This window comes from Micrasema longulum, unplaced genomic scaffold (genome assembly GCF_059751315.1).
Source record: "Micrasema longulum isolate JH-2025_06_02 unplaced genomic scaffold, ASM5975131v1 h1tg002011l, whole genome shotgun sequence".
NCBI lineage: Eukaryota > Metazoa > Arthropoda > Insecta > Trichoptera > Brachycentridae > Micrasema > Micrasema longulum.
The window spans coordinates 210,523-224,602 of NW_028279180.1; the positions used below are offsets into that span (position 1 = coordinate 210,523).

The 14,080-nt window shown below is 33.0% G+C and overlaps 1 protein-coding gene and 1 long non-coding RNA gene across 3 annotated transcripts in view; one reads left to right on the forward strand and one right to left on the reverse strand.

Moving 5' to 3' along the window:
- Positions 1–7,048, reverse strand: part of LOC148273268 (uncharacterized) — a 72,765-nt gene extending 65,717 nt beyond the window's left edge. The window contains exons 1-2 of one of the 2 annotated variants that reach the window (XR_015824621.1): positions 5,279–5,960; positions 4,999–5,194 (exon numbers count right to left, since the gene is read on the reverse strand). This is a non-coding gene — a long non-coding RNA (uncharacterized LOC148273268). Of the gene's footprint in view, positions 1–4,998; positions 5,195–5,278; positions 5,961–6,982 lie in introns of those variants that run through there. The other variant, XR_015824622.1, reaches the window with a different exon arrangement.
- Positions 5,038–14,080, forward strand: part of LOC148273269 (fatty-acid amide hydrolase 2-A) — a 33,177-nt gene continuing 24,134 nt past the window's right edge. Inside the window, exons 1-2 of the mRNA XM_088238932.1 lie at positions 5,038–5,154; positions 7,451–7,805. Coding sequence (XP_088095058.1) covers positions 7,584–7,805 — 222 coding nt within the window. The 5' untranslated portion in view covers positions 5,038–5,154; positions 7,451–7,583. The remainder of the gene's footprint in view (positions 5,155–7,450; positions 7,806–14,080) is intronic.

Genomic DNA, 14,080 nt, shown 5'->3' on the forward strand with positions numbered 1-14,080 from the left:
CCCCTCTATTTCACCTGCTGACAAGCCTCTAACTCGAGGCTTAGCGGGTTATTCCTTTTTTTAAATACTTTTTTTTTAATTTATTTAATAGCATAATTTTACATTTTTACAATTTAAAAAAAAATCCACTTGTTATATTTTTTCTAAAACTCAAATCCCACCAAGCCACTTTTTGTAGCTTGTTGGTGAAGATTATATTTTTACTGACTTAATAATATTATTTACATTTATAAAAACAATGAATAACATATCAAAATTAACAGCCGGAAAGATCAGAATAAACATGTTTATACAAATAATAATATATAAATTTATTTTTTAAATACAAGAAAATATATGAAAAAATAAAATATTTACACCTAAGCTACTATTCATATATAAACTCTTGATCGAGTAGCCACTCTCTTATTTTGTTCTTGTTACAATGTGAGTTAAATTTAAGTTCTTTTGTTAATAAATTAAAGATTTTAGGTACTAAATATTTGAGAGTTCTATTTCCATATTTATTACATACTTTTGGTACTACCAAGCCATCATTAGACGTGAAGCGTGTATTATGGTTATGTTTGAGAGGAAACTTGAATGTATTACTATTAAATTGTTCCAAAATGATGCAAAGCCACAGTAGTCCTCGAACAGGCAAAGTTTTTATTGTTTTGTACAGGAGATCATTATTACTTCTTTGTTCGTAAATCTCTGCAGGTACAATTCGCTTAACTATAGAATACTGTAGACCCTGGATCATTTTAATATTAGTTTTAGTCGAATGTCCCCACGACTTTATACCATATCTTATTATTGATTCTACTAAAGAAAAATAAATAATTTTAAGAGTGATTTTAGGCAAAATAAAAGATAACTTATAAAAAGTACTCACAAGAGTCCGCAATCGATCACAAAGTTTAAATATATGACGATCCCATTTAAAATTATGATCAATTAAAATACCTAAATACTTATACTCCTCCACAAATTCTATGAGTTCACAATTACATGTGTTAGGAATACCATCATGCAAGCAATTTGCGCAATGAGCAATAATATTAGGCAAAAAAAAAAACTTCAAAATCAATATGTTTTAATTAATCACTAAAAACACATTTTTTATCCTCCGCCATGAACGCTACACGTATACAAGTGGTGCATTCAAATCATCATAATATTATTGAAATGCATCATGACTTACCTATTTGTAGAGTTAATGGAGGAAGATATTGTACAAAGATGTGTTTTAGTGGTTAACTTAAAAATCCTGATTTTAAAGTTACCCATTTGTGGTAATTACACCGCAATATTGATCTAATTACCCGAAGAAAAGTGTTAACTTCTAAAACTAAATAGTATAAACTGAAGAGGACCGCGCACTAGAGATGCCACGAATAGTGATTTGGCCGAATACCGAATATTCGGCAACGCTCTCGGCCGAAAGTTCGGCAAAAGATGTGTGCATTTTGCGCGTGACAGGTTACGACCTGTCTCATTGCGGTGCGTGTGTTAGTGACGAGGCGGGCGTATTTGTTTGATTTGCGAGTAGATCATGTCGCAACACGCATTTTTTGATCATTAGTACATCACATTGTGTAACCAATTATCATTTTATAACTGAACGATAACTGTATGAAAAAACTGAAAGCTTTAAGAAAGGGAGGAAAAATGGGTGATTTAACTCTCAATGAGGAACTTTAGCCCTACGGGAAATACGATACAAAAAATGTTTTCTTGCGGGCGGTAAAAATTAGCATTAAATTATACGCCTGAATTTCTTGAAAATGTACGAAAAAAATAACTAAATACATTTTAACAAAAATAACTACTTTGAACGACGGCACTCGTTCATTTGAATCAACCGATGATAAGAAAGCTGTGAAATATATCCGGTTTACTTACCATCAACGGACCAATCGGCAGAACTGTCCGAAAATAAGTGGAAGAGAACCTCTGACGCCACATGCGTAGAAATTTCAGAAATACAAAACTTTTTGAAAAGGCTTAGTTTAATAGTCTAGTTGTGTTAACAATTCTTTTTTTTAAAACACCGAGTTTCCCCATTGTATTTTGTATGCTGATAATGCCGTGCTTCACGCTGAAAACAAAGAGGACCTGCAATTCTTGGTAACAACAGTGTACGAAATGCAAGGGAAGCGATTTGCTGATGAATGGCGATAAATCGAATGTGATGGTTTTTGAAAGAAATAAAAGTATGAAATGTGAAATCACTGTGAATCATACGGGGTGGTTATACTGAAACAGGTAGAGGAATTTGTATATCTGGGAAGTATGTTTACTAGGAATGGAATGACTGAGAAAGATAATTAAAGGAGGTTGAGTGCCAGAAACAGAGTGACGGTGCACTTAAATCAACCTTAGCAAACAATTGTTTGTCGCAATAGGCAAAATTGGCAGTTCACAATGCGTCGCTTCAGTTCGTTTTTGTCAAACGGACCAAAACACAAATCTGCAGAAATAGAGCTTCAAAGTTTTTTTTACGAAATAGGCATAAAGACTCCATCGCCTTGGTAATGAATATGGCGATGTTGATATATTTCGTAACTCATTGAGCATATTCAAGACCAAAGTACTACAGGCGACCGACGCGACGGAGTCTAGTCAATAAATCTTCAATCGTATTTATGTATGCTTAAAAGTGAGCCCGTGTTATGTTTTATATTTTTAGTTACAAAACCCTTTTCAGTTTTCAACATTTTGGATAACTTCACTTTAAAGTTTAGTTTACCGGTGTAAAAAAATAAAAAATTATAATTATGTTTTATTTTAATCCTACTATGCCTTATATTATAAACATAATATAATGTATGTATTATGTCTTAATAGTGTATTATGTTAACTATGTAACTTTATTTTCAAATTTAAAAAAAAAAGTTTTTTAATTTTTATATTTGAAAAAATGTTAATTATGTTTAATGTGTAACTTTTTCTTATTATATAGTATGTATAATGTAAAAGCCCCATGGGCGTCAAAAGAAAGTAAATAAATAAATAAATAAATGAATAAATAAATAAAGATTGACTAAAACTAAAGACAAAATTCGTTAAAAAACACCTTTTTTTTTTTTAAATATTTTTTCCATTTTAATTTTATTAACAAAGGCTGTCTCAGATCTCCGTTAGACCTCCGAATTTCGTTAAAAATGGTATGTTGAACAAAAACGAACTAAAGCGACGAATGGAGTCCTGGTTTTGACCCTGATGTACGCGAGCGAAGTATGGACTTGGAAAAACGGGGATGAAAGTAGGCGGAATCCTGTCAAATATGCGTTTTCTCAGGCGAATGTATGGTAAAATTATGTACGACAAATGCCCAAATATCGAGATCTGCACATTATTTAAGGCTGAAATAAGCATTATCGATAAATCCAAGAAATGAGATCCGCGTTGATTTGGACATGTAGAACAAATAATTTGTTGTTGTTATCATTTTATTATTTTTTTGAACTGTTAATACGTCGACAAATAAATGTTGTACGCAATATGCCTGTCCCTAAATGAGTTTTTTTGCCAAAAACTCCCTGGGAATACATAAAATTTTATACCTATAATATGTTTTTCAATAGATAAATCTGGTAGTTCAATAATAGAAAGCATTTGTGGTACTTACAATTAGCAACATCACAAATGCATGATAAATATTGTGAAGGGTGGGTTGGGCGCTACAGCAGGACATGGGACCTGGAACCCACTGAATTCAATATGGCGATGTTTTATTTAGAAGCGTGTGCAACGTGATATATTCTACAGATTTTAACGTAAAAATTGCTAAAGGTTGTTTGAATCAGTAATTAATGCGAGGTAAAAAGTATACCCTGGAATAGATCACTCCGGTACATCCGGGAAATGTTTCCTTTAATAATAATATTATCTCAGTTGTTTACGTTTGTTTCATATTTATTACAGCGGAAGAAGATTCGATAGAAAATCATTACCGGCACTCCTAAAAAAGAAAACTTAAAAAACATACGTAGGTAATTATTATTCTTCGTCGATGGCGCTACAGCCTAAATCGAGCCATGGCCTCCTTTAACTTTTGCCTCCAACTCCGCCTGTCCTCAGCGACCATTTTCCAATTAGCACCTTGTAAAAGCTGTGCTGCATCTTTTTTTACGTCATCCTCCCACCTCAGTCGGGGTCTTCCAAATCCTCTTTTACCCACTAGATGTCCAGTCATGATTATCTTAGGTACTCGCGCATCAGGCATTCTTTTTCACGTGTCCACCCATCTCAACCTGATCAATTTTAAGTGTGTTGAGATACTAGGGACTTGAAAATGCTGAACAGTTTGGCATTTTGCCTAATGCGCCACTTTTCTTCTACTTTCACGGGACCACAGTTTTGGCGAAGACCTTCCCTTTTCGTAAAGTACGTAGGAAATTCAAAACACAAAAATAATTTTAAGAAAATACAGAAATATATTTTATTATTTTCGTAGACCTCACCATAAAAGAATGCGATTGTGACGATTGATGATTATCGTGACTTTATTGTTAGTTTTGAATCAGAACATGACGAAGAGGAATTTGTTTTGGACGAGTGCCCAAATACAACTGTTCAATCCGGGGTCCTGTGGGATTTTTTTTATAAAATCGAAAACAAATGAAGTTATATAATAAGGTATGTTATTTTTTTTATCGTAGCAATATTAATTCTTAGTTTACACTTCTAATTAGCCGTTTTCAATTAAACCTCTAGTCGGGAAAAAATCAGAATGTTTTTCCGTCTCATTGTGGACTATCCTCCCCTACGAGTTGTTTTTAAAAAATCCAAATTTTAATAAAAACATTACGTGACCATTTTTTAAAATGAAAATTTATATGAAAACTGACGAACTCCTGAAATGCTAGGTTTAATATTTAAATACGTTTCCCGGCATGTTGTATGTGATTATTTTTGCGATCCTTTTCAGTACCTAGCCTTGTTTGAAATTCGATCACTTTTCCCGTCACGTTGGTACACCTACTTAAAAAGATAACCATAGAAACTTACCAGTTGCAGATCCCACACTTATGGCAGCGCTGCCAGGCTGAAGTTTCGACGAGTTGCCGCTAGGTTCGCTAGTGTCCTTGCATGGCGACGGCGACTTGTTACGCGACCTATGGCGTGCCGGGCTCAAACTGCGCGGCAAATGGAGAGATATTTTCGGTGTGTTCTTCATTCTTATAAACCTTCAGAACTGCACAATCTGAAATAGAAAAGAACTTTAAATCTAATATAACCACCAAGTGTACTTTTACGAGCATATTAAAGTCATTTCGGGTTTACCAACATATTTGAAACACAAATTCGTGTTAATTTCTTTACAATATTCAGCCGGAAACATTACCAGAAAGTGTGATACTCGATATATTCCACATACCTACGTACAGAAACACTAAGTACAACCGCTAGGAAATTGTTTTTTGGTACCTTTAGAAACCTAAGAATTTTTTTCGCTATTCGTAGAAAGTTTTTAAAATAAACAGCAACTTTTTTGTAGGAAGTGGATAAAACTTAACAATCTAAACATACGTAATATCGCTCTTATCCCGCCCAATAGTAATTTTATTATGAGTCATTACTCATCATCATTAGACTAGCTATGAAAATAATGTGTTAAGCAGCGAGCAATTGAATTATAATATCTAGGAAATAGAAAAGTATTAATCACTTTGACTGAATAAAACAACAGAATAAAACATTTTAATTTCGTATATTTATTATTTCTCTTCTCTACCTCGCCGTAAACGCGTTATACAATATATCATATTTCGATAAGTTCATTGTGTCCACAACTCCACATTGGCTGTTCCACGGTCAAGGTCAAGGAGATGACATAGATTAAAGATTATAGTAATGAAATACGAAATATAGCTACAACACACAATACGACGTAAGACAAGTATTTCTATCACTTATTTTGACAAGACGTTTCATTTATTCTACTTCTGCCTACTGTTTCACACAAAACTAGTGTAAAGCGTTTTCACATTATCTTATTTTTAATTATGTGATAAATCTTACTCATTGTAACGCGACGACATGATTTACCGATATAAAAAAAGATATTGCTCCCGCCAGTCAGTAGGTACAGTTTTAATCAACTGGACGAAATTCAGTTAGATTTTTTTTAATGTTTTTTTATAATTTTTTTATCATACTTGCAGCAAAATGGGGCAAATTTCAACGAATATGTAGTATATAGTTATAGTTAGAGAATTTATATTACGCCATTTTTGTGAAAATCACCTCACGGGCGCTGCACAATAAATAACCCAACACGACCTTGTAGCTATAGGGCGTATGACAGCTACAGACAGGCACCGTGGTGCAGTTGGTTAAAGGGCCAACTGTGAAATTGGCGTCGGGGGTTCGATTCCCGCCAGTTCCAAGAATATATCCAAGAAGCTAACTCACCAATCAGCACAACTCACTAGAACTTGTGACGTCACTGGCAGAGTAATTTCAAATTTAAAACATTTTAATAAATCAAAATCATAGCTCTGATAATACAATAAATAATAAAAAATGGATTTTTTTAATAGTCTAATGACAAATGAAAAAAAAATAATTAAAAAAACCTGTTTCATTTTATTTATATTTAATTTAATTTAATTTATTTTTTTATTTATTCATTCATTCAAAATTACACTCGTTTACATATCCATGAATTTATTGGGGCTTTTTAGGTTGTGGCCGTGTTAAACCGTAATAACTAACAATAAAAAATACATAGCAAAATAAATTAAATTATTATGCAATTATTAACATGTGATGCAATAGAATAACAATCCAGAAAAACAGAGTTTAAATAATAAATAATAAAAATTCCGAAGAAGACAACGTAAAAAAATAATCAGATATAAATATTGAAACATAAATTATACCAATTTAATTTCATACATAATCAAATATAAAAATAATATTATCATAGAAAATTATTAATAGTGCATAAATATAGGTAATATTAAATTTAATTATACTGTATACCTACTCTCACGGAAGTAATTATTTGAACTTTGAATGCAACGCGCGGCGGATACATGTATTTCGCTACCGCCTGTTTACAGTGCGAATAGACCCTAATGAATTTACGCTTTATTCAATTTTCAAGTTGCTACGCGAACTAGTTAGAAAAGGACAGATATATATTCTCCACTCGGAAATTACTTATTATGCAGCCTCAAGTTTGCAACGCTGATCTGGACAAGAGACTGAGGCTGATTCGACTTGAAAAGTTGAAAAAGAGAACAGTTGGTAAAATTTACTAGCGTGCGTGAGAAGTTGCGGTGCGCTCCACTACGATTTTACAACGATGTAATAACATTGAATTTTAGATTACGGTCGTAGTTTCAACGACATTATAACTAAAAATATTATTTGTCGATGACGTACTACATGTAAAATAAATTTAGGCGTGTGGCTTTTGTTCGATATACAAACAATTGAAATATTTTGACAGAGCAAAAGAAAAGGTTGAAAGTGACAAGTAATTAAAAAAAATTATTGTACTGCTCGTAATATAAAGAGTAGAATATAGAATATCGATCAAATAACTTACTGTGAATATAGTGCGTGTAGTTTACTAATTGAAAATGACGGATTTACGTGTAAATCATCAAAACACTAAAAAAATGTCGAAGTTCCGGAAGTGCATTCTATTTCTCGTTATCATTATGCATAAGCTTGTAGTTTGTGTTGGAAGGTGGATTTTCAAATTTCGGTATCAGAACAAATCTCAAAGTATTCCCGAAGTAAAAAATCCCGTCTTATTGGAATCTGTCACGAGTCTAGCTGAGAAAATTCGTACAAAAAAGGTAATTTTTTAATAATGATTTATTAACATATTTTTTTTATAATCCATTGTCCAAAAACATTATGTTTAAAACTTGTTTATCCGACGTAGCTACTACTAATTTAACTTACGGTGTTCCCATTTCCGTAATTCTAATTTGAAATTTAATGACTTCAAAAAACAAACTTTTCGTAACACTTTAAAATGAAATGTTTATTTGTGTATAATTCATTTATGTATTTTTAAATATGTTCCAAAATGGTCAATCCATATTTATAAAAGGCAATGTTAGGATGTGTGTCCTCGATGGACTAAATAACCACTGAACCGATTTTTAGATCTTTGCCACGACCATATTTATAGCCCTTAAAATCTTTAACTTATTAAGTAGATAAAAAGTTAATAGCGTAAATGTTTTTTTTATCCTTCGCCAGGGCTGTATTTGCCTAGAATCCATATACAAAAAAATGGAAGGACGTTATTTTTTTGCGTATAAAATAGTTTGTTTTTGAATGTTTACAAACAAGATTAGTTTTTTATGGAACCTAAACTAATTATTTCCTTAAATTCCTTATAATTTCTACCCATTGTTATATTTTTTCTGGATTTTCGGTAATATTAAAATAATATTAACTAACATTCGAGACATTTTTGAAAATCGCATTCCTGAGTAGAGTGCACCTCTGTTGTTGAGAAGAGCAGAGTTTGACATTAATTTACAGAAGGAGTTCTTTATTTGAAAATTAATTATTCTATGTTTTGGAATTTAAACATAAACAAGTACTTAGGTACCTACTTAAATTCAATATTTGAATATGAATTATTTTTAGATTCGGAATTCAATCGTAAACAAGTACCAATGTTCCTACTTATCAATGAAAAGTTACACTACCTTTTTTCATGACAGCGAAACGTCGATTTTGTCTTTTTTAGTTAGGCATAAAAGGTCCAAATGCAGTTGTCTTTTTACATAGCATCGGGGAGGCATCTCCAAGACAGTGACATTTATCAAAATTTTCTGTCTCCACAATTTATGTAAACCGAAACATAAAAATGTATACGTACATATCGAATTTGGGCTAAATTCAGTTTGATATCAAACTTTCGATTGTGTTCATTTAATCTATATGCGAGTATATCTCAAACTTTCGATTGTGTTCATTTAATATATATACGAGTATACTCAAATCTAGCAATAGCAAAGCATTACCGGGTTCAGCCCGTTATATTATTAAAATTCCTCTTCTTCTTCTCTACCTTATTTTCTCAACCTTCTTGCAGTGCTCTTCTTTTCTTTTCTTGTATATTTTATATTTTCTCCGTATTATATAATATGTTAACATGTTCTACTATTATATTTAGTATTGTGAAAAACTGTAACTGTGAATGTATGTACTATTTTTTATTCTTAGTTGTTTACATAATTTCTGTTGTTTTCCTAATAAAAATTTAAAAGTTAGATGCAATAATAAAGGCAATAATAAAATTTGAATACAAAATAGGTTTAAACATTTAATTTTTATAACAATATTTTGAGTATGTCCAAAAAATATTAGATATTTTTTTAACAAGGTAATCGAAAAAGTTTTACGTGATATGAAAGTCAACTACCTATAAGCAAAATGGTAAATGTTACAAGTGATTACTTAAGTTACTGGGTTAACCCAGCCATGACAGATCATAAACTCTGTAAATGCCCAGACCATCATTTCAACAGTTTGATCTGTGTTGAAATGTTGACAATAGTGATTTGCTCTACGTCTACGTGTCGTTTCCGTACATTATTTCTGCCGAAAATGACTGCAGAAAAAAATCCTGTTTTAATATTTAGTATCTCTTTTAACAATTCCAATACATCTTTGTATAAAATCAACGATACTTTTGGTGAACTATGAAGGTAAGATGATCAGTCTTACGCTTCAGTTGCCAGTTCAGGGACTATGAAATATTCTAGTGTAAAAACACCTTTTTAAATAAATATTTTCATGTCAACCATGTCGGGAATCGAACCCGAGACCTCGTGCATGGTAGGCAAACGCGCTGACCACTACACCACGAGGCCAACATTGATATTCGAATATAAATATATATTTTTGTAAACGTCAAACATCGCCTAGCGGCGCAACTGCGAAGCTCTTCTTAGTTACAGGGGTGCACTGATGGGAATACGTTTTTAAAATATAATAAACGTGAGTTAATATTATTTTTGCATTCCCCAAAATCCAATAAAAAGAAATAAATGGGTCGAAATTATAAAGAATTTGAGGAAAAAATCTGATTGGTATCCACCAAAAACGAAGTACCAAAGTACCAGTTTATGTACCAAAAATTAGTATCCTCTAACTTTAGGTAGCATATGTATGATCGTTGAATGCATCCCTGAGCTGATATTCCAAACGCTCTTATGGCCGTATTATCTCGTGTATTTACATACAAAATACACGAGAAAAGCTGTTTTCTCGTGCCACGAAAGTGGTTCAGAATAGCACCACTGGTATAAACAAACAAACTTAGTAGCTATGGGTGCATTTTTGTGTCACTACTTTTTTAAATTATTTTAACTGGGTTTTGGTCCCGTGGCTAGTGTCGCGGACTTACGAATCAGAGGTCCGAGGTTCCCACCCCGTTCTACTACAACTTGGTTTCCATTATCTAATAGCGAGTTATTTTTTACAACTAAAAATGGCATGAAAATATAAATATATTTTACACTATAGGGCGCATCTATGTATTGATATGTCAATGCATGAAAGTCTTGAGTATTTCAATGTCTTTAGACCAGTGGAACACGCCTGTGTATTGATTGATCACCTGAACTAGGCACTTGCACATACATAAACAGAAGCAATATAGTATTTTTTACAAGAACGTACACACATGTACTCGTATATATTTTTTTAATAACAAATTAATAATTTTATTTATATTTTTGAGACGCAAGTCACAACTGCATGGGACTAAAGTTTTGTGTTGAGTTAGGAAAAATAATGTACTAAAATAATAAATTACGACAATAATATTATACAAAATATATTATAAGAAAAAGACACTTAGCATTCTAAGGTGCGGAAAGGGGAATGATGATTATTGTTTTTAAATAAATATTTGCGTTCTTATGATTTACCTAAATATTTAATTTTGAGGCCCATTTCCAACAATTTATAAATAACTCACTATTGGAAAATGGGAATCAAGTTTGGGAAGAGTGGGATTCAAACCAATGGCCATTGAATCGCGAGTCCGAGACCACAACCCGATATAAAAAATAAATAATATTAATTGATGATGTGCATACCGCCATTTTCGTGAAAATCACCTTAAGGACGCTGTACCTACAATAAATATTTCAAAATTATAAAAATTGTTTTAAACAAATTCGTTTTCTTGATTATATTTTAATTTTAAAATATACATTATTATTATCCGTATTAACATAGATTTACCTACTTTTGAATTGTACGTGCAAGATGGCGGAAAATAAATTAATAACATGATAGTAATGGTGAAATCATAATTTGTAAATCTTATCTCATTACAAAGCCGCAAAGCAGACGACGCGACGCGCGGCGCCCATAGCAACAATATTTTAATTTGCTGCAATGTGAATTAGAAACTTCAGCCATACGGGAAATTATCTGCAATAAATGTTTCTTGCTCGCGGTTTTGCGACATGGGGGAGTTTAGAGACATGTGGCACTGTGTGCTATTGGAGGATGCCAGAGATGAGATGCTGAATGGTCTGACAGGGGTCATGCGACCAGCGTGGAATGTGGATCTAATGGCCAACAGTACGAATTTTGCACTCTTCCGTCAGTTTGTCCGGGCTTGGGTATCGCGTTGGGAGCTCCTCAGATGCGCGGACGCCTAGGTGGGTAAAATATGGTGGGACAGGCAACTGTTTCTGTGGGATGCTCATTCAGTTGTGACTTGTGACTGTGCTTCCTTTCGAGCGGAACTCACACGTTCTTTTATTTTTTCCTCCCCTTACGGGGGTGGTATTCGGATCCTCTGCCTCTGACCACCCAGGGAGTCCTTCTTTATTCAAGGCCGTTCTCTCATTGTAAATATCCGTGTTTTTACTTATATTTGTTATGTTTCTTGTGTTACTATAGTTTAAAAAAAAGTTTTTGTATACTTGGATACGTTTATTTATGTAAATTGGTTGTGTTAATACATATTTTTAAATAAAAAAACAGAGGCATTGAGGGGATCCTGAGAGGTGGGGACGACGAGTTAGGCTCTGTTTATACATCCTCCTCCCCCCTCCTTAATCTGCATAGAGTTTGTATTCTTTAGGAATATTTATAATAACTTTCCTCTATGCGCAGCTGACAGAGACCCCCATGATTCTATAACCGTTGCGGGTGGATGGCGGGCTTAAGGATCTCCCCTCAATGCGCGCGGTAAAAATTGGAGCATTATATTGTACTGCAAAGTTTCCTGAAAATGTACGAAAAAAATAATCAAATATATTTTAATAAAAACGAACTACTTTGAACGGCGTCACTAGATCATATAAATCAACCAATGATAAGAGAGTTACGGAAGATTTCCGGTTTGCTTCCCGTCAATGGACTAATGGGCAGAACTGATCAAGAATAAGCGGAAAAGAACCTCTGACGACACACGCGGAGTTATTTCAGATATACAAAACTTTGAAATATCAAAACGCTAAAAATACTAAATTATATGAAAGTTTAAAAAAAATTGGCTTAGTTTTAATAGTCGAACAAAAAAAGTACAAAAAACCACAGAACTTCCTCATTATGATGTTCATAAAATAATAACCACAATTTCACTCTGATCTCGAGTAACTCGCATTTAGTTAATGTTCCGGTAAATTTATTTTTCGTAGGTAATGTCAAGTTTTGGTTTGTCGGTTTTTTTTACCGTCTCCGATAAAATCTTAGATTAAATTTATCAGATTATAATATCGCGAATCGTTTTCTGTACAGCTGTGTTAACAAGTTAATAATTTGTAAACTGACATTTACTAAAAATACACTTTTGTAATGGGCACTTAGCTTCCTCTCGTCTGCTGTTCCAATGGCGGTCCCAAATACCTACTTTTAAATGGACATTCGAAAATTCAATACAAGTTATCGTAACGATTTATTTATAATTTTAAAAACCAGTTTAGGTTAGATCATCATCATCATTCCCTTTCCAGACCTAATGGTGCACAGGGCACTGTATCGGTACGCCAATCGCAGCATATCTTGATCATTTTTGTTACACGGATGTAAGATGATCAGCCTTACGCTTCAGGGGCCAGTCCAGGGACTATGAAATATTCTAGTGTAAAAACACCTATTTAAATAAATATTTCATGTCGGGAATCAAACCCGAGACCTCTTGCATAGAAGAAAAACGCGCTGACCACTACACCACGAGGCCGAGTTAGGTTATATAAACATGATATAAGGTCAAGTCATGTTATGTCTCGTCTGGTTAATATAGCCACCATGTGCTTTTTAATTTTGATTTAAAATTTCTTTTATAATTTTTTAAGTATTCGGGTATAAAAGTCTTTGTAATGTTAATGTCCATTTTAGTATTTTTTACTGTCACGCATTTGTTTTTGGCCTTGCTTTTTTAATGTGGTAGTGTTGTTGTTGTCTGTTACAGTAAAACTCCAACTATCCGATTTAATGCGTTAAATGCCAGACGTTAACACATAAAAACTTACTCAAACATGTCAAGCCAAGTTTTGACAAAGAAACGCGTCGGCTGCCAGCGCTCTTTTTATTTATATTATAACATCTCCTTTATTTTTTATTTCCTGACGACTGTCCTGATATTTGGCAATCCGGATGACTGGAGTTCGGATAAATGGAGTTCTCCTGTATTATATTTGTGTATGTCGGCATTTTTGGTTGCTGTTACGTCATTCATTGTCCTGTACGTTACCCACTTCAAGTTTGTGTACAATATTTACCGTCTCAATTTTCGTCAAGTATTTTATGACAAACTGGCTAGTTTTTTTTTGTACAGTTCACTCGTAGGGATCAGGTAAGATATTTTGTATATTAGTTTGATCATTTTATTTTGTAGTATTTGTATCCTTGTTATATCTGCTTTGTTACCGGTTCCCCAGAAGGCGATCAGGTAGCTAAGTGTTCTTTTAACATAAGCTTCGTACATCATATTTTTTTCATTTTTCGTTACGTGGTTTTAATTATGTAGAAGAGGCTATGATTATTTATTTATTTATTATTATGTGTAATGATGCTATTACTGTGACTAGTCAGTCTATATGTTTTGTCCATTTTAATAGTATCTGCATTATGAATCCTA